Source organism: Callionymus lyra, chromosome 7 (assembly GCF_982586985.1).
Source record: "Callionymus lyra chromosome 7, fCalLyr1.hap1.1, whole genome shotgun sequence".
In the NCBI taxonomy this organism is placed as follows: Eukaryota; Metazoa; Chordata; class Actinopteri; order Syngnathiformes; family Callionymidae; genus Callionymus; species Callionymus lyra.
In genome coordinates this window covers 26,815,550-26,835,939 of record NC_141824.1, presented here as the reverse complement: position 1 = coordinate 26,835,939, position 20,390 = coordinate 26,815,550, and the positions used below count along the sequence as shown (strand labels likewise).

At 36.4% G+C, this 20,390-nt stretch overlaps 1 protein-coding gene across 1 annotated transcript in view; it reads left to right on the top strand.

Annotated features, from left to right (window-relative positions):
- Nucleotides 1-7,018: 7,018 nt before the first annotated feature.
- Nucleotides 7,019-20,390, top strand: part of frya (furry homolog a (Drosophila)) — a 42,205-nt gene continuing 28,833 nt past the window's right edge. The window contains exons 1-3 of the mRNA XM_087796366.1: nucleotides 7,019-7,511; nucleotides 16,074-16,273; nucleotides 19,033-19,086. Of these exons, the coding sequence (XP_087652492.1) occupies nucleotides 7,295-7,511; nucleotides 16,074-16,273; nucleotides 19,033-19,086 (471 nt within the window). The 5' untranslated portion in view covers nucleotides 7,019-7,294. The remainder of the gene's footprint in view (nucleotides 7,512-16,073; nucleotides 16,274-19,032; nucleotides 19,087-20,390) is intronic.

Below are 20,390 nucleotides of genomic sequence, written 5' to 3'. Positions count from 1 at the left end.
ATGAGAAGCATTTACAATATATAAGGTTAATATTTTATGGACATATGAATTGAATTGGGTTCCTCCCACAGTACATAATTGTACTGGTTAACTGATGACGTTAAATGATCTCTGTGTTATTTTAAATCATCCTGAAATGTCCATGTTTTCCCCTGTCTCTTGACCTATCTAGCTGGTAAAAGAAAACAAGAATGAACAGACAATTAATGACTGAGATCAGGTGCAATATATTAGGTGATAATGAATTGGATAAGATTCCAAAAGTCCTTGTTGCACTGTAAATACAATTTTGTCTCGCTTTATCCAGATCCCTGCAAACGCTTCAGTGGATATTTCTCCATGATTTATAAATGTCTGTCTTGCGATGTCATGAGGTGCACCTGGTGCCCAGCATCTCTGTTGAGCTCTGCTGTCACCCTGACAATCCTTAGTGTGTGCATACAGTTGACAGGGCAATTTTGTTTTTGTTGCCTGTGCAGAGATCCTGGAGGCAGCCCATCATCTTGACACTTTGTCAAAGAGTTGGGAATCTATCGATCCATGCATCTGCCCTCAAGTCATCATTGACGTCTGAGGCTGAGAATATGAATCTTGGTTGCTAAACCTGTAGAAAAGTGGAGTGAAAAACTTCTAAATATATAGATTAATTCAGATTTTAATGCTCATGTGTCATAAAAGAAGTCAGTTTTATGACAACGGTATTATTAAACAATGGGGGGATCTTTTAAGTATATACTTTATTGAATATTGTTTTGATTGTTTAAGCGCTTTGTGACCCTGGTCTGGAAAAGCGCTATACAAATAAAAATTACTTACTTACTTACTTAATGAAGATAGAGTAGAATCTCTTTGTTGTGTAAAATGATAACTATTCAAGAGTAGAAAGGGACTTTTAAAAATGTCAGCATTTCTATTTGTCAAGTAGAATCTTAATAACAAAAACTGTAATCATCACACAGTTTAAAATGAAAGTTAAAAATGACATGTTCTGTGAGCTGACAATTATCAATAAAGTTTAATTTGAAGTTTGAAGTTACATCTGAATGCTCAGAATAATTCCATGTTCTCGATATTTGTAGGCTAGTGGGCATGTTCCGGAGTGACTATTTTAAAACGCCTTTGAAAACGTACTACAACATATCAAGCGTGAATCCACTCGTGTTGCCTTCAGATTCCTGCTTGTTCCCTTCAGGGTCCCGAGGACACGCGAGCAGATGACAACCCAACTTTTAAAATAGATGATGTTTGTGTCGATGCATGTCAGCGAGCTGTCCTCGTGCATAGTCTTCAGCCCCGAGCGACGAGCCCTGGATGAGAGGAGGATGTTTTATTTAATTCTAAACTTCAACATGTGGGAGCTTCTTCCTTTTTTTAGCCGTTTATGGAGCACTTATCCCTCTTATGATGTACTTTACCTCCATCTGGTGGAACGTCAACAAGCTACGTTTCAACTCAACCATCGAGTTTCTTTTTCTTATAATTTGACTAACCGTATAAAATAATAATAATAACGTTGAATACGTTAACCTCACAAACGGAAATTGACAAAAAAAACAAAACAAAATAAAAATAAAAATCCTCTAAAAGACAATTCATTTACTTGTTGCATAATGTTTGGGTTCTTTTTCTGTCCAGAAGTGATAAATACTCTCGTCATAAGGTACTTTTTACGTTATAGCAAGATGACTCAGCATTTATGTTCCATTACACAAACTTGCCAAGGCCTGAGAAACATTTCCAGTGAGTCGAGGATAAATCAATAATTCAGAACCATAGGAGAACTCAAATATACATGGTTGTTTTTTTTTCGTTTTTTTTTCATTGCTCTTTATTTAGAAAAAATAAATGAATTAGTGAAAATATCCACCAGAGAGAATTATGTGTCACATCATGCAACTTGTAAAAAAAAGAGTCGGAATCTGAAATTTTATTGCCTGATATTACACAACATGGGATTTATTTTTGTGGTAGCAGCACAGAATATAATAATGTAAAAAGATAACAAAGCAATAGAAAATCAGATCCAAGCACCAATGCAGCCATTCTCTGGTGTTCAGGAAATTTTACTGTTTGAATAATCCTTATTTGTGGCTCGAGCAAGGATTTACAACAACAGCACCTTATCTCTTTTTGACTCATGTTTTTATTTTGCAAACAGCTGAACAATGGGGAGCAAGAAACACTTATGTCAACTGTAATAATAATAATTAATAACATTAATGCACTTTTTCAAGGTACCCTTCAATCCTCTAAAAGTCTCCATCCAGATACATTAGTTCCTGCAAAACATGTGTGACTCCTGAAAGGTGCTTTACAAATAATAATGACTTACTACTTACTAAATTACTAATACATCATTAAAACACATTTGAAAGGAAGCAGCAATGAGTTGATATTCAAAGATAATAAAATTACCAGAAGAGGTGGAGAAATTGAAATCAGGTGCAATAAGCTGTTTTGTACAGATTACTTTTTAGTTGAGATTTCAACTAGATCAATAAGTCTATGTGTCTGAGTTTATGTGGTAATGACACCATGTGACATTAAAACTCACTAGAGTATAAAATGGATTATACTTTTAAAAAAAAACAACAGAATACAGTAATTTTAATTGTATAAAGTTGTACAAAATACTTTACTTACTGATTAATTAAAAATATAAGTTTTTAAACTGTCCTTTTGCATATCTGTCTCAGCCACACTGACATGATGCTTCCCAAGCCTCCACAATAATATTCTTATCACATTTGTGCTCTCAGTGCTGGCATATAGGTCGTGTGTCAGAGGGGCACCCGAGGCCCTGAGCCAGGTCACCAGTCTTGCATGTTTTCTATTATTCAGGAGGACTTGAGCAGGCTGTTGATGGGGGAGGAGTCTGTCTCTCCATGCTGATGACCGAGGAGAGCCTGTGAACAAGTGCATCGCCTGCAGGGACCCAGCAACCTGGACACACTTCACAAACAAGGATGGAGTTACTAAAATAAATTCAACTGCAGCTGTCAAAGGTATTACCTGAATATGTAACATTTTTGCTCTGTCTTCTGAGTGTTTTGCTGTTAAATGAAAATGGGCAAACAATTGCACTCTAGTTTTCATTCCTTTAACCTCATTTTACTTTATGTAGAATATTTGAGAAATATGGTTCAGTTTTAAAGGTCCAGATAACGATAACTCATTTCATATGCACCACTCATAGTAAGCTTCCTTAAGCTGTGTGTCTCTATAAGGTGTTAGTTTCTGGCTCCATGCCTGGGATTTTCCTCTCCTCTCATGCATGAGCAGGGTCTGTTGGGAACTTGTTAACCTTTGATGGAGACAAAGACATTACATTTTAATATATTCCTTCGGCAGCTATTTTTTCAAATCCACTGGTGAAACTTGGACTGAATAGATGTGTTTCAGTATGAAAAGTTGCTGAGGAAGAGAAGTCATGGATCCACATAAATGTGGTTATATTAGTTCATGAAAATTTCTACCATGATTGATGAGCATAAAGTTGGAGTAACATATCTGAGCTTTATAGTTTCATAATTAACTTTAGTTTATCCTGTTAATTTCTGAGTTTAATCCATATTAAGGTCTTGAAAATAAAAGCATGAAATGTTTTCTTAAACTTTCATATTTTAGTAGTTACCATGTTTTCACAAACTGAATAGTTTACATACCTGGTGTTTAATTTTTGTAATATCCTTTTATATATTAATAATCCAGTCAATTAAGGTAACTTATCTCTTCTCACAATGTAAATGTAACTAAATGATTTCCTCCATATCCACCTAATATACCACTAATAAACAATGGACTTTGGACGCTGTTTAAGTTGTAGATAGCCAAATGGAAGGAGTTGATATTGCAGCTACATTAGTCTTTTTAGATTATCAACAGTTGCCAAATTGACCAGCATATGTCGTTCTATGCACTGTAGCCTGAAGACTCACAGCATCTGCTCAATGCCTCATGAATGTTAGCTTCAAAAATCGTTAATGTTTGCTGCAAGAAAAACATGAAATGTATACTTTCAACATTTATCTTATTATTTATCTTTATTGTTTTCTGCATTTTCTTGTTCCATCACAATTGTTGATCACAATAACTATATACAAAAATATATATATATTAACAGGTGGTTCCATCATTTTTTGTGTTCACTCATTATGTGATAAGAAATGTGACAAAATATACCTTTACTTACAAGGCTAAAATGTTTGCTTTGGTAAAATAAAAATACATTATTACAATTGATGGATTCTACAAACTTCCCAAAGTTTCTCAGGTAGGTTTAGATTTTTCAACAAGCAGGACTTGTTTTTAGTTTTTATTCAGAATACATTTGCACAACCTTTCTAAACGGGAAATAGTTGCCTAAGCCTAAAGGCTTTTTGATGTCACGCCCTTGACATTCTTTACTTTTATTAATACATTCTTCAGCCCCTTTGAGATTCACACTAAACTGTGACAATTGTAAGTGAGTCTTTGTAATATCGTTCTCATTGTAGAAGCCGTACAATGCAAAGGAACATAATCACCTCAGTGTAACTGGATATGCAACCTGTTTCCCTCACCTGACACCTGAAGCCCCTCCCGCTCAGATCATTAGAGGACTGAGCGAGGAACAGGTGCAGTTTGTGAACTTGTCTCATGTTGGTGAATGCATCTTTTGTCTGTTGTCACTCCTCCAAGTGAGAGAATAGTTAACCCCTTGAATAATTACACAGTTGAAATTGAAGGATCCATATACTGTGTCTTGTGTTGTTGTTGAAATTTTCTGTGGTTATAAATGCAATTAGATCTGTTTGTGTCATATTCATATTCTGGTGGTGGCTAATATTAAGATTGACATATGTCAATTATTAATCATCTTCTGTGGCGTCACAGCAAATAATAAATGTGTCTCACCATGGAAACAGCCCTTGATGTACGCCAGAGGGGGTTTTCTCCTTTGGCATAAATGGTATCACTCAATATGAATCGTTACTTCTCTAAAAACGTTTGATGGTGCGAGATACTTGTGCTTAAAAAACTTTTTGTTCCCCCCTATTACTCAAGTAATACAAGTGCATGGATGTGTTATGAGCTGTTTGTGGTTCATGATTGGTTTTTTTTGATGAACACTAAGTTCACGTCATTTATTTCTCACAGTTATATGACTAAAGCATTGTGAGTCTTTGTATCTATCATTGTCGGTTTGTACTATAAAGACATCAAGTCTAGAAATGATGACTTGCAAAATAATCATTAACTACAAATTAAGTCAATCACATATTTTGATATTAGGTTAAATAAGTCGAATAACATTTGAATGAGTGGAAATTAAAATCTTCTATTTGTCGGAAACCCCATTGTTTTCTTTTGTTTTCTTTTTAAAAATGATTTTTTTTTTTCGTTCGTTTGTTGAACGTGTGAACATTTAAGCGAACACATTCCGGCCGACTATCAAGAATCTCCACTAGAGGCCGCGCTTGTACTGTAGCATTCGAACACAAGTATCCACTTGGCAAAATATATTTTTCTACTTCTTTTGGTATTGCCTATTAGGGACCTTCCACAGAAAAAACCCTTCCCCTAAACCTCTCTTGAATAGCATATATAATTTCTCTCCTTTCCATGTGTAAGAACCAGCAGTCTTTATTCACTATGTGTGCAAAATTCTACCAAATCTTTAAAATGTTTTTATATAGAGCATTGAGGGAGCTCAGGCATCTTACATTTTTGGCTTTCTCTTAAATTAATTGGTACTATATTTGAAGCTGGATGATATTTACTGTACCCTGACACTGTTAAAAATATTGTTCAGAACTTTTGTAGGTCACAGTTTGTTTTGACTTTTGCCAGCATTCCAGTGTTTCGCTTTCTTAAGCTATCTTTATTTTTCTTTGACAGGTGCATGAAAAGCCAAAATACCACAGGACTCATTAGACAAGAGAGAAAGTAAAGTGTGTCCAGGCGCTCTGTGTTGTGCAGGTATTTTCTCTTTCAAATTGTTTGTTCAGTGAACACTTACTCATGCTTAGGCGTAACTGTTCTGTCATCTTGTGTACTTTAGCAACATTAATCCCTTAAAACAAATTGATTGTCGGAGAAAAAGAAGCTACTCGTTTCTCACTGAAGTTTATTTTTCTTTTGTCACTCTAGCAAATCCTTTGCTACTTGTGTTTTTATTGCTGATGTAGGTCAGTCAAGGAAGAACTGGTTCTGGTAGTAGGTGTGTCTATGAGGCTTTTACAAACAGCAGCACCCCATCTATCATCGGATATAAGCATTTTTAAGATTTGGCACTACACGCGTCAGATTTCTATGATTTTACTGTAATATTTTTATGGCACACATCCAGCCAGCTTTATAACTCAGACAGTAAGACAATCTTATGTACAGCAAACATTTAAGTAAAGAGGATTTTAAACATATCAATAAAAAAATAATTTTGTGTGTTAAAAGCCTGATTGGAAAATATTAAAAGTGAAAGAAATTCTTAAATAAACAAAGTCTATGTGATAATAATCTTTATCAAGTCAACAACATGTTGATTATTAACACAATCCTCGATTAAAATATTTGTCTACAATAACTTTGGATATTAAAGATTAAATTGAACAAGCGTTTGCAAACTTTTGGTCATACTTTTCCATCCCCATATGTGTGTATCTGTGTTTAAATGTTGTTGTTACTGACTTTAGTTTGTAGAGGAGTTGTACCGACTTCAGGAGATTTTCTTTTAAACCTCAAGTAATGCAACTTGCTTCACTAGTTTCTACAGAATGTTTTAGGGTTGTACTTAATTTACATTTTGGTTTCATTGGATTTATTTTGCTGTCTAAGTGTTCTAGAAGCCAGCGTTAGATCTTTGTTGTGTCAATAAAGGTGTTTAATATACAGAGAGCAGTTGTGTGAAGAAAGTCACCTCTCCTATGTACGTACTTAGTTAGCAGTGGTGATATTTATTTTAATTTCAATGTGCTTTCTGGAAGACAAATACAGGATATTTACTCAGGAATGCCTCGTGGACATACGCTAGGCGGAGATGTTGAAGCTGTCAGTGCTTTTTCCCACTCCCTCCCTCAGTCTCCAGTCATGACTTTGCCTCTCTTGCCTGTTTGCTGTAAAGGGGAGGGGCTGTTTAAGCTATCCAATACCTGTCCAATTCATGAGTAGTACTGTGTAACTAGCTCAACTGCCCTGACAAGTGTAGGATTAAAACACAGCAGGAGCTCGAGGTTAACATCTCAAACAGAAGAGGGAAGCTAAAGGAGAATTCACTGAACAGGCTGGCAGGTTTTCTAATGATTCCTCTGGAAGAATGAGAGAAGTTGCAGCTGGAGCTCTGTCAGCCAACATGTCTTTAGAAGAGAGCTCCGTGAGAGGCTCGGCTGAGGTGGACACGGACTGCTCGGAGGGACTGGATGAGGGGGTCCTTGGGCACATTGCCAGCTTGCCCCTGGATCCATTCCCCCCCAGGGATTTCAGAGGGAAGTTTAAAAAGATGCGGCAGAAGAAGAGGCCAACTATTCTTGAAAGTAGGTGCTGCTTTAATGATTGTTAGAATCTACACTTTAAGGGAGTCGATAAACATTTATGCTCACATCTTTGGGAAATGTCTCACATTACATTTATTTCATGTATGTTTACTCACAAGACTACATCAGGCCTCTGGTCTTATTGTGAAAGTCTTTCAGAATCTCTAAACAGAGAAGATCAGTAGGCACCATATGGGGGGTTTAAGAATCTAAGCATGATGTAGAAAAGATAGCTAAGGGGAAGCTCACAGCTCACATTCCTTACCTTCATCAGACCTTGATAATGCTTTTAATGAGTCCTTAATGTGCCCTTCAAGCACAGAGGAAATCCTAATTAAAGGAAATGATTTCAAACATTTTCATGGGCGGACTAGGCTTGTGGTCAAGTTGTTATGTTTTGCTGATAGTGATTTTGCCTTCGACAGGAATATCTTGGTATAATGAAAATACTCTTCTTTGACTGCTTGGTTAGAATGTATTAGCCATCCCACCAGAGTTACAGTTTCCTGCTGAGGCAGCAGAAAAAAACTTCTTAAATTGAAGTCTGATATATTTTTTATCTCTCCAACATTTTCCTGTTTTCAATTCAGGAGTGAAATAATACAATAAATTAATTTAAAAATAAAAAAGGGACAATGTCTTGAAAACAAAGGACAGATGAAAACAGTGAGGAGAAAAGTCTTCGTATTCAATAAAAAATAAAAATGTTTTCAAATAGCAATTACATTTCATATCGAGTTTAGTTGGTTCATTCAACAAGGTAAGGCCAATTTTATTTTCTTCAATAAAGTCTGATATCCCAACTTATAATATCATAAGATTGCGATTATTCAAACAACAATAAAAAGGGTTTTACCATCCCAAGCATCATTAGTCAATACAATACTTAATAATATACAATTTGAACTCTATTGAACATCTGCTAATATTTCAAAGTAGTGAAAATGTGATTTTGCGCTGAATAATGGATAAATACCAGGTAGCATTAAGAAAACATATTTAATTTTAGGCTTGTCTCCTTTGTGTCTTAAAAATAGTCTCCTCTGAGCCAGGGTTTAAATATTCAGTGATAGAAATATTTTATTGGAGGTAAAGATGTGATTGGCTCTCAGAAATAAAAAATACAGAGGTTCTTTGATGACGCCTTTTTAACTGTTTTTGTGAGTAAATGTTTGTGTGTTGTTGTTATTGGTCAATATGTGCCCTTTATGGCAACCATTGCCTTTTGCACTATGTAGCTGAGACAGTTCCTCACCCCATTCAATGAATACAGAGGGAAGTGAATGTGAAGATGTAGACTCAACAGAAATATTTTTCTGTATAATGAAACATAAGTAAATATTAAATTGTCGCTGTTGTTGGGTTGCTGGGGCAACAGTATTTGTCAGGTGACGGTGACGCTGTAATCTTTCCCTGTTGACACTCCAGAGACAGCCCTATGACCCCAAAGATTAATCTTTGACACTTAAGCTCCCCACATATACTCTAGAGTTAGACCCTTCGCTTTTGAGATACATCTTTGGGCACATACAGAGCATTAAGAACTTCAAATATGTCTCAGAGTTTGTTGGAGTGAGTCAGAGTCTCTGAGTCCTCACTGCATAGTTTCATTTTTTAAGCAACACACTTTCTTCCCCATACTCTCAAAAAAAGATTTGAAAAACAGCAACATATTTGTTCAAGAAAATAATGGGTTAAATTATGCCAACAGGGTTGCCCTTCTGCCTTATACGAGCACTGGAGCGACTACAAATCATTGCAAATAATATTTCATTTAAAAACCGAGGGCATATTTTTTGTATTTATATTATTGATTTTACCTCTGAAAACTGTTCGACCAGCAGCAGGAAATCCAGATCTGAAGAGTTTTTCTTCTTAATGTAAAATAAGTCTTAAAAAGCTTCTTCCTTCAAACATGTTTCTTTTTTTAAGCCTTTTGTAGGAAGAAAATAGAGGTCATTACATAACCGTTTGCCCTTCTGCTAGCCTCCAGACCCACGAGATTATAACTGACGGAAGAGCTAGTGCAGTGAACCAGTCCCCTTTTTTCCTAATGACATTTTTGTGTTTGCCAGACCATAATAGGCCAAGTGACCTTTTGAAATGACTTTAATTTAGAAGCACTGAGGCAAGTTATGTGTTTATTTCGATACATGTTGAAACAAATTATCAGTGAAAACATCCTCACACATAAAACATTTTGACCCCTGCTGAACCAATCCGCTGGGTTGTCTGTGATCTGCTCTGGTCTATTATATCACCATGATTGAAATAAATGTGGTTTATATATAAAGACATTCATTCACAAATGTTGATGGTTAAGTCACTGTTAGTTGCAGTTTGTTTAGTTGCCATGTCACATTGACCCAAGTCGATCATCACATTCTTGTTGTCAGAAAAAGGGAGTCAATGCACTCTGTGGTGCAACTAAAACAAACTTCTTTGCATTATGTAAACCTTTTTTTTTACAATCTCCATCCATTGATCTAACCAGTCTTTTTATATACTCATGAGTCATCCATACCTTAACTAACCAAAAAAACTGTTGACTGTAATGCAAGTAGTAGCTACTCGAGCTAAACTGTTTAGTCTCTTCATGCTTTAAATTGAGAATATCAACAGCTGTTAGGTACAAAGGTTGAATGTATTTATTTTACTCCATTTGTGCAGCTAGACTACTAAACATTCAGATAATATATCTCGGATTAAATGCTGTACATTTGTAGCAAACTCTCTCATGGCTTTCTCTTCATAAAGTGCATTATGTAATCAAAGTCAAGTGGCTGTCGCATGAGGGACGGACAGTGTTATGATAGGATTAAACTCAGAGAGGCCGTCCATGCTTTTATAGTGCAAATTGTGTAACATGTGCATTTATGATTTTACACAGAAGAGAATTTGTCAGATGTCGCCCCTTTTTCACTTGAAGATGCGGCAGAGAATTAATAAAAAGGAAGCTTTCTTTTTAAAAATGCAAATAAAATATCTATGAAAACAAATAGAAACATATATATATATATATATATATATATATATATATATAGAGGGGAGAGAGAGAGAGAGAGAGAAAGAGAGAGAGAGAGAGAGAGAGAGAGAGAGAGAGAGAGAGAGAGAGAGAGAGATCTATATATGTTATGTAATATGAAAAAATATTATAGGGATTTAAATACAATAACATTAACATAACTTGTCATTAATATAAATCATTATCATTGTATTATATATAAAAGGCCTTTTGTTCTTTTTTTCCAAGATTAGATGTTATTCACATTCAAATGGAAAGTTACCTTCTTTGAATAAACAATAAATATTTAGTATCTATCAACAGTGTGACATAGGCTGTCTTTATTTACTGTTTACTTTATTCGTTTAACATTAGCTCTACATATTCAGCCACTTTTCACGCGTTCATTTATCAAGGCTGCACTGAATAAGTCAAGCGGTTAAAAGCCAACGGTCTCTAAGTACTTTTAATCCTGGCTGCTCGCTGAGCACTTCACTGTCTTTCCCTTCCATCCTCCCAGATGTAACGTCTCACACTGTTATCGCTGCATCGTGACCTCTGTAAGTGTGTGTGACCTGGCGAAAGCTTGGAGACACTCTGTAAGATTCACTGGCCCGACACTGTCATCGTTATCAGACCCTACATTTAGACCAATAGTAGTTATTATTAACTGCGCCCTGCTAAGAGGATTGCTTCCTGTGCTCCCAGCCTCCACGCAGTTATTTAAAGGGAGCTTGTATTGCCGCCCACAGCCTGCCACAGCTTTAGAGAGAGAGAGAGAGAGAGAGATGAAGAGAGAGTGGAGAGGGAAGGAGGGAGTGCTAAAAGGACAGGACGCAAAGAGCTGGACAAAGTGTTTTCTCAGGGTATGATCACATTGTGGGCATCACAGTAAGGTGCTACTGTAGGACCACCACAAACGGAGGGAGGGGGGATTTGGAAGAGGAACCATGGCCAGCCAGCAGGACTCAGGCTTCTTTGAAATCAGCATCAAATCCCTGCTCAAATCATGGAGCGGCAGTAAGTTTCCCCTTTTTTATGTCATTATGCAATTTTCAGGAAACATGACTCTGTGTGTGATAGATGTGTTGATATGGAGAATTGTTTTTTAAAAGCCTTTAAGGTGCAAACTTGTCCCCATCCTAGCAGCAACAAGTTCAGTGCCGTCTCATAGCAACAGCCGGCTGGAGAGTCACCTCCTCTGAGTTCCTGAACATCATCTGTCAGTCAGTGTCACACGTTCATACCGAAATGATCGTGAATCAGCACTCGTTGTTTTTCAGCGTGTGTGTCTGGGATGTGGCTATCTCTCATTAAGAGGGAGGACATGCTAATAGGATTAGAGGAGGTTCAGCTCGGTTGCATGCTCTGCCTGTTGCTCACTCATTCGAGCGCACATTCTGAAGCCCGTATTTGTGATCGTAATGATTGATGTCATATGCGGGACGGATTTAAGTACATCTTTGGGAAATTCATACATCTTTCCCATCAAACAGTCCTGCTGCAGTTGTCACTGCTTTCATGAACATGTGTGTGTGTGTGTGTACAACACCGGAGGCCACACTGTCCCGAACTACTCGCACAGCATTGAGCCATCTCTTGATGACATTGCATAATCCACACGGTGGGTCAATTTGCTGATAAAGTCTACTGTGTATAGCAGCTCTGTGATGAGTATTTGCTTTAGAAAACATGCTTGATATGTTTTCTAATCCGTTTTATGATATACCACAAGATACTGAAACTGATCTTATTTAATCTTATTCAGCATCTAAAAAGAAAACTGCCTTCCTTCCAAGTTTCAGCTTTTATCTAGTGTTTTTTTTAGGTTTACAAAATAGTGTTTCATTGCTTTGGCAGAAAATTCTTATTCTTATTCTTCTTATTGATTAGGTGCAGTAATTAGGTTAGGGAAGTAAATTGTTGACATTGTTGCCCAAAAGGACAAATATAAAGCTTTACACTTTGTACTTAAACACATCACAAGCTACTAATTGAGTCGACATTTTGGGTTGAAAAAAGTTTTCTGAAAAAAATTCAATTTTTGACCATTTAAGCATATGAGAGGCACACACCTTGAGTAGATAAACTTCAGGATTGAGTATCACTTTTGTTGACTGTCTGTTAAAGGGGTGATCTTGAAATCAAAATACATCAAAGTAATCTCTGTATGTGAGCCATTAGTACACACAGTATAAACACAATATAAAGTTTTACATTACAAAGTTACCTTTATCTATGTCTTGTTTAGGTATTACATCTGCAGAAGCGATAACAAGATAAATGTAAAATAAAATGATTGATGATTGCTTAAGATACCAGTTATCCACTAAAACATGGAGACCACAAGAGTGAATACATGTCTATACTATTCCTATGTTGGCCAGTCTGAAAATTGCCAACTGTAGCCAAATATTGAACCTCGATGGTCAATGTAAAATTAAGTTTTCAATGTGTTTGGCAGGCAATGGGGAATATTTAGCCCAGTAACGTGTAACAAGTTTGACATGTATGTTTGATGGAAGGAACACAGATTATATAAGGAAGCATTCTTCTTTATAACTAAGAAAACTGTAGCACTGCAGTCACAGGAAGGTCTGAGACACAAGTATGTTTATGAAGCTAGCAGCAGCCTGTTCTTCGTGCCTTGAGGAAGGTTCAGTGTTGGCTAAAGAGGATTAGAGGAGTTTTTGTGTTTAAAAGTAACATTTTGATATTTTCAAAAGGTTTAATCATGACAACAAATTGAACTGTAATTACTTTTAACACACAATATTAATAGTTTTATTTTCCCATTTTATATGATTTTTTGTGTGGCTGTAAGAAGACTAATACATAAGGTAGGTTTTAGGCTTGTAACTCATCATCATGCAGAGGTTATACTTTTATTGGAGCTCTAACAATGCCTCTTTATTTGACTTGTCTGGGTGAATTATATCTAAATATGGTGCTGCCACGGCAGAGTGAAATAATGAGCCTTTTCTGCTGACTCTTTTCTTACTGAAGTGCAGCGTCAATGTTTCTCACAGCAGCTAGACATGCTATTCTTATAGATCAATTGCTGTATCCTTTTAAAAGGTCAGTTGTATCTAAATATCCACCCACTGCACTCACAAACCGGTGCTAAAGCGACTGTTTGCTCGGAAGTACAGTTTTCTATGGATGCAAGGAGCAATCCATGGAAGGGTTATGTGTACGTGTGTGTGGGTTTCTGTGTGTGTACAGTCCCTCAGGGAGCATCACCATGCTCAGTTTGTTTTCAGCATGCTGGTGATGTAATGCCCACTGTTCAAGCCTCTTGTTTGCCAGTCACATGTCTCATCTGAGACTTCATTCACTGCTGACAGCCAAAGAAAATCCCTTAAAATATACATTCTATATTCTACGCTTCTTTAAAATAATCTCCTGTATCATCATATTGTGGCTTAGAAATAGTGTAATTTGTAGTATGTAACTTGTTTGGCTAGAAGGTAAAAAGTTTGATTCTGACTCAAAACAAATAGTGTCTAAATATCAGAGCTCAAGCTGCACTTACAAAAAGAAGCTCAGTCAATTGTGTGAGACTTGGTGGAGAGCCACATAATAATCTCTTGAAAGGTTATCTATTAAAGTGCTCTGAAACATGATGCATGTAATAAGTGACGTCTAAAGAAAAATACCGGCTGGAGTGTTCTCACATCCCTTTGCTTAGTATTTAAGTCTAAAAAAAAAAGAAGATTATTTTTCAATCAGCATCCAAAAAAGTCTATCTTTGACTCTGTAATTGTATTGAGCTTGCAGGTCAGTTGTTTACTAACTGGTGACTGAAGGATCACAGGAGTGTGGCGACACTCTTCATGATGGGCACACCGTGATAAATATAGACACATAACTATGCAACCATAGCGTCACAGCTCTATGCCTCAGCTAAAAATCCCTGCTTGACCTTCAGCAACCGGTCGGTCACAAGGCAAAAGGTAAGCATATTCCTCAAAGTACTATCTGCAAACTGAGAAGGAGTTTTCTGAGCAGAACAACTTTGCTGCTTCCTGTGTCTTTGAGCTGGAGTGAGGCCAGTGTCATCACCCCGAGAGTCTGGCAGGGTGGTGAGTGCAGAGTGAGGGAGGCATGCTGTCGTGGTCGTGCGAGATTGTCACACATGCTGGACATTCCGGCAAAGGCATTCTAATGTGTCCTGGAAAGACCTGGAAATGAAGAAGGTCTTGATGTCAGAAGAGCAGCCCAGAAGCAAAGCTACCGGAAGTCTCAATTGATCAGTCTCATCTTAAAAAGATGAAGAACTGTTAATCCAAACGAACTGTGCCCTGCACCATCAAATAGAAAAATGTAATTGCAAAAAAAGAAATCTTTGTAAATTTGCTTTATTTTTGAAAGAATACAGATTTAATTATGTAATTTTCTTCTACATCTGACATTTTTAAAAAATTAATTTCAAGTTGCTTTCATCCAAATACAACTTTGAATACTAGTCCAGCCCCAGCATGGAATGAAGGTTATAATCAGGTTATATGTGGATAGAAACAAACATCATCATTAATAGAAAAAACTATTTTAAACTGTATATAAAACTGGAATACATATTTTACATTATATTTTATATACTGTATTACGTGTCATGCTTTTGCATTTTATGTATTCTCTATTATATATGCGTTTTCAGTTATCGGTATAATATTTTCAGAAATTATTGTAGGTAAAAATCCAATCCAACCATTAGGCCATTGTTAGGTGATAATAAATGGTAAAACCGATCATTTTAATTTCTTACAGTGGCAGCAATGTTGTTTACTACTGACTGTTTATACTAGTTCAACTCTGTAATGTGTAATGAATGGAAAGAATAAAAAGTACTCATATTCACTCAAATACGTTTAGCATACAGTATTTAAAAATGCCCTTGTAAGTATAATTGCCTGTGTACATATCCCCACCAATAGTAGTTAATATTGTTCTATTTATATTCTATTTTTCTCCATAAATATCTGTTCTATTCTTGACCAGTAACACATTTAGGGAAGCAAGGAAATGTTGTTTTGTCATTCATTCAAACCTCTGAATATTTAACACATCAGATTTGTAGCCACTCTGGAGTTAAGTGAGATGTTGGCAGTTGTAATGAGTTGTTTTTATGCATGATACTATATTTAGAAGGCTCTTCTCAGAGTTACTCAGCAGTGCGTAACTCTGAAGCAAAATTTAACTTGTAAGTACATTTCTGGAGTTATATGGACCGTGTCATACCATCCGTAATTAAACGTGAAACTTCTGAAACCTGGCTACAGCGTGATCACTGGCAGGGCAGTGACATATTTGGTAGGAAATGATAACACCAGCTGCTGGACATGATGTTTTAATTTCCATGTGTGCTGCATTCACTGTAGCATTAAAAGAGTCCAGGCCAAGCCAGTGCCCTTTGGACAGAGTCCCTCAGGAATGCCCAGCGAGTTTCTGGAAACATTTGAAGAAGTGGCTAAAAAAAACAACAGTCTTTCACAAGTCAAATCACAGTGATTTTAAAAAATGTTCCACAATTCTAATTGTTACTATCTTCCATACAGCCTCGCCAGTGGGGAACGGATACAGCAAACCCCCCGTCCCTCCAGTCTGCAGTCCTCAGGGAGAGAAGGGTCCCCCAGCCATGACGCCCATCAGCATCGACCCCGAGAGCAAACCAGGAGAATATGTACTCAAGAGCCTGTTTGCAAATTTCACCACCATGTCAGAGCGCAAGATCCGCATCATCATGGCCGAACCAATGGTAGGTCTGTTTGAAAAGTTTGGAGAAAGTATCTGTATCATGAGACAAGATCAGAAATTAGTATGTAACAGCTCATGAGGACATGTCGGGAGATAAAGCCGGGGAGGACAGATGGTTTAGATAAATTGAGCGGAGAGGCTGCTGGAGCAAGAATGTTGGAGATACAGGAAAAGAGGAAGTCAACCCATTAGGTTCCAGATAGCTTAATCTTTGACGAGGTCTAACCTTTTTCTAGAGGTTATGTGCTTTTTATAGTATATGTAGGCAAACAAAACTGTTATATAATGTCGAATTTGAATTTAGACTTAATTAATTAAACTTTTTAAAGTCAAAACGATAATAATTATAATGATGCAAATAATTATATTTCTGGAAAGCTTAACTTAGCGTTCACCTTTTTATGTTTTTTTGCAAAATACTTCATAACACAAATATCACTCACTATTTCTTTTCAAAAATACACTCTTCCTTTTTTATTAAAATATTATTAGTTATTAGAAAACAGCTTGTTGAACAGCAAACTTGTAACACTATTGTCGACTTGTGTGTTTCAAATTTAATTTAAATCTATGCAGTAGGTAAGGCTCCAATCTGTTGCATAAGATAGTAGTAGTGAAATAGACTTGGTCCCTGAGCTTTGAGGTTGACACGTGACTTAACAGCGTTTTGTTTCTATATGTTTACTGTAGAACTTATGTTAGTCTTTGTGAAAGTTCTGACACTATGTTTGACTTCTGACATCACAGGCCAACATGCTAAAGAGACAGATATTCTCTTGACACAACACTTGAAGTTGTGTGAATAGAACATCTGTTTGAAGTACAACAGTTTGTGCTTTGTTAATTCAAAGTTGAATTACAATTTAAGTTAATCATTGGATGCAATCACTTTTTAAAAAATAGAACAATAACCAGAATTACTTGTATAAAACATAATTTTCAACATGGCTCTGTTCTGTTGGGAAAACCAGTATTTTAAGAATACAACCAAGTGACTTATATGAGGTAACAACACAAGAATAGCAAAGTACATAATCAACTTCAGTAAACACAAGAAAAGCTTAAAGACATTTCTTCAAATGCTTAAGACAAACACAGTCTGTTGTGAAAAGCACCAAAAAAGCTGTGTGTATCTTTAGAGAAAGTGTTGTTTTGCTCTGAACATTAGAAACATTGAGAAGACAAACTGTTGTTGTTAATATAGTAGTTTGTTATTCTTGTAAAACTCTTTGGCTAAACAATTATTTTGCTCTCTTAAAAGTGTTGTTTTCTTTCCAGAATAACAAAACAACACGGTTTTTGTACAAATCATCTCCAATTTTGTATTGTATTTGTATTTAATTGACTCAAAATATTGTGATTTCATGTCCAGATTATTAGTTATAACTGTCACAATATTTCACAGGGTCACACTAGGGTCTTAGGTTTCCAAATAATAATGATTCAACAAGGGTGAACAAACCAAACCAAATTGTGACATGAAAAAATGTCACTATAAAAATGACGATTTAGATTTGAATAAGACAAATTTATTACAACACACTTCTTCTTGTTCTTCTTCTCAAATTGTGTTTGAAATCTGCGAACTATTGTTATATCATTGTCATACACAATTTCCTTACTATATAGTTTAATATTGATGAATATAATTGTTGACTTTTCCACATGAATCTTGACTTCATTATGCCTGATCAGTATTGCTTAACTGGTCTTGAAAATCGAAGCCGCAAGTTACGACACCAGTCAAAGGGAAGTTAAAATAGTTAAAATACAAGTGAAGCTTCTGGGCCAACATCAAACCTTTTTAATGCTTCTACCTCTAAGGCAGGGGTCCCCAACGTTGTTTGCACCACGGACAGGTATTATTTCGGTATTATGTTCACGGACCAACCTTCAGATAAAAACAGTAAAAATAAAAATGATAGTATGTGCTCCCATCAAGGACTGAAGGGAGCGTGGAAGGTTTCTTCCCACCCGCTGACTCAGCTATTATAGAGACATTCTAGTTCAATTTCATTTTTACGCAGTTTTCCCCTGCCCACCTACTTTAGTGCTGCAATAAAAATTGTATTTTGTTAAATCAATAGATGAAGTTGCAGGAAAAGTGAAGGAGAAGAGGAAGATCACTTAAATGTTGATGTGGTGAAGAGGCCAGGTATGCCTGGGAGGAGAAAGGAAGAAGATCAATTCGTCCATGTCTTCTATTACTCATTTGTTATTAGTAAGATCTTGTGCATTGTTTGTCCATCATAAAAGCTGCTTTTCTTTTAGTGGTTTCTGGTGATTTTCTAACCATATCATAACCAACTAGTTAACCAGTTGCAATGGTGGATTTCCGTAATGAAGAATGTCCATAATATTCTACTTTAAAAAAGGAGAAAATGTGAAGAATGGCTTTCCAAGTGGCAAACAGATCAAATCTGTAGTTGTTGTTCATATAGTCAGTTTGTAGGAGCTTCTGTTGAATTAAACTTGATTCAGAAAGAGACTTTGTGTCCTCACGTGAAGCCTCAAACTTTAATGGAAGCAGCTTGATAGACGACCTTAATAATGGGAGCTGTCAGGATTGTCCCATTTTTAATATCAGACCCCGCCGACTCATGCTGTCAGATTATGCGACTGATGAAATCTGTCTCATTAACTGAGAGGAGTTCAAAAAGACTGCGGGTCGTATATTAAACTCTGCTGGCTGAAGGCTGAACACCTACTTTACAATGTGTTCGACACCACTGACCTGTTGTATACATTTTGTTTCTACAGGAGAAGCCTTTGACGAAGTCTCTTCAGAAGGGTGAAGATCCTCAGTTTGACCAAGTAAGTCAACTTCTGGGTGAATATGTGTATTTATAAGGTGACATTTATAACATTAAATGTGGTGTTAGTCTATGTTGAGATGATTTGATAGTTATTTATATCAGCCAAGTAAAACAGTTAAAAGAGGTTAAATACCATGATCATTAACTCCACCAAGAAAGTTGTTTGATCATAACTTTTAGTCTGTTTGTCGAAAACAAATATACTTAAAAATGGATTTAAAGATTAGTTTAATTGAATTAGCATGTAATGTTTTTTTAGACTCACTATTACCGTATAACCGCCTTTTTCAATAGTACAGTTTTCTGATGTTAATTGTTTTAACTAGTGGCTTTTCATTCAGTAAATGTTTGTTTTTCTGTGCATTTACTTGTCTTACGCTATTGAGTTCTCCATAAGCAACACACCTGTGTCAGTCCAATGATGAGGAAGCAAATTCATGGTGTTAGAAGTTAGATTTATTTGAACAAATGTTAGTCACATCTTGTCTTTCCTCACATGATTGACGACTTGGTCATCAGAAGTGTTAAACATTAATTTTAATTGACAACTGCAAAAAACAATTTATGAAAACAACTGTGTATTTAATTACCATTTGGGTCTACAAATAATTTCAAGAATTGGTTTCTCTTTCTTCCTCACTCCTAACCCATGTGTTGTATTAAATTCTGATTGAAAAACAGTATAAAGATTAAATTAAATATAATTTTGGGGTAATGAGTACTATAACTGATGATATTGATGTTGTTTTACTCTGAAAAACGTGAATGGCTGGATTTGCAAATTAATTGTCCAAAGGGTAAAATATACTGTATATACATTAATATCATGTATTTAATACACTAGTTAAGTTTACCTTGAGAACAGATATCTTCTCATTTAATTGTAAGTATTGACCGGCTTCAATGTAACTTAAAAGGGATTACGAGTGAAAGCCCTGCTCACATCCAAAAAGGGCTTTCAGAGTCAGTCAAGGGCAGGATTGTTTACCTTGAGCCCTGGCTCACTGCTAGCTCAGTGCTGAACCGGTGCTGGGTGTGTTCAGCAGGTCTGTGGCTCTGCAGAGAAGGCTCTTTCACAGCCACAGGGGTGTGTTTGTGCTGCTGCGTGAGGCCATTCAGCAGCCACACAGAGCCTGGATTCTTCTCCTGCCCCGTGCTGAATGAAGGGCTCGCTATGTTCCCTGGCCCAACACACTCTCCTCCCTTCCTGTGTGCCAGGCCTGCCCGGCCCATTCCTTCCTCTGCCCCTTACCCATTTAAATCACTGGAAACTGCCCTTTGGGTACCTTGTCTTTACAGGCG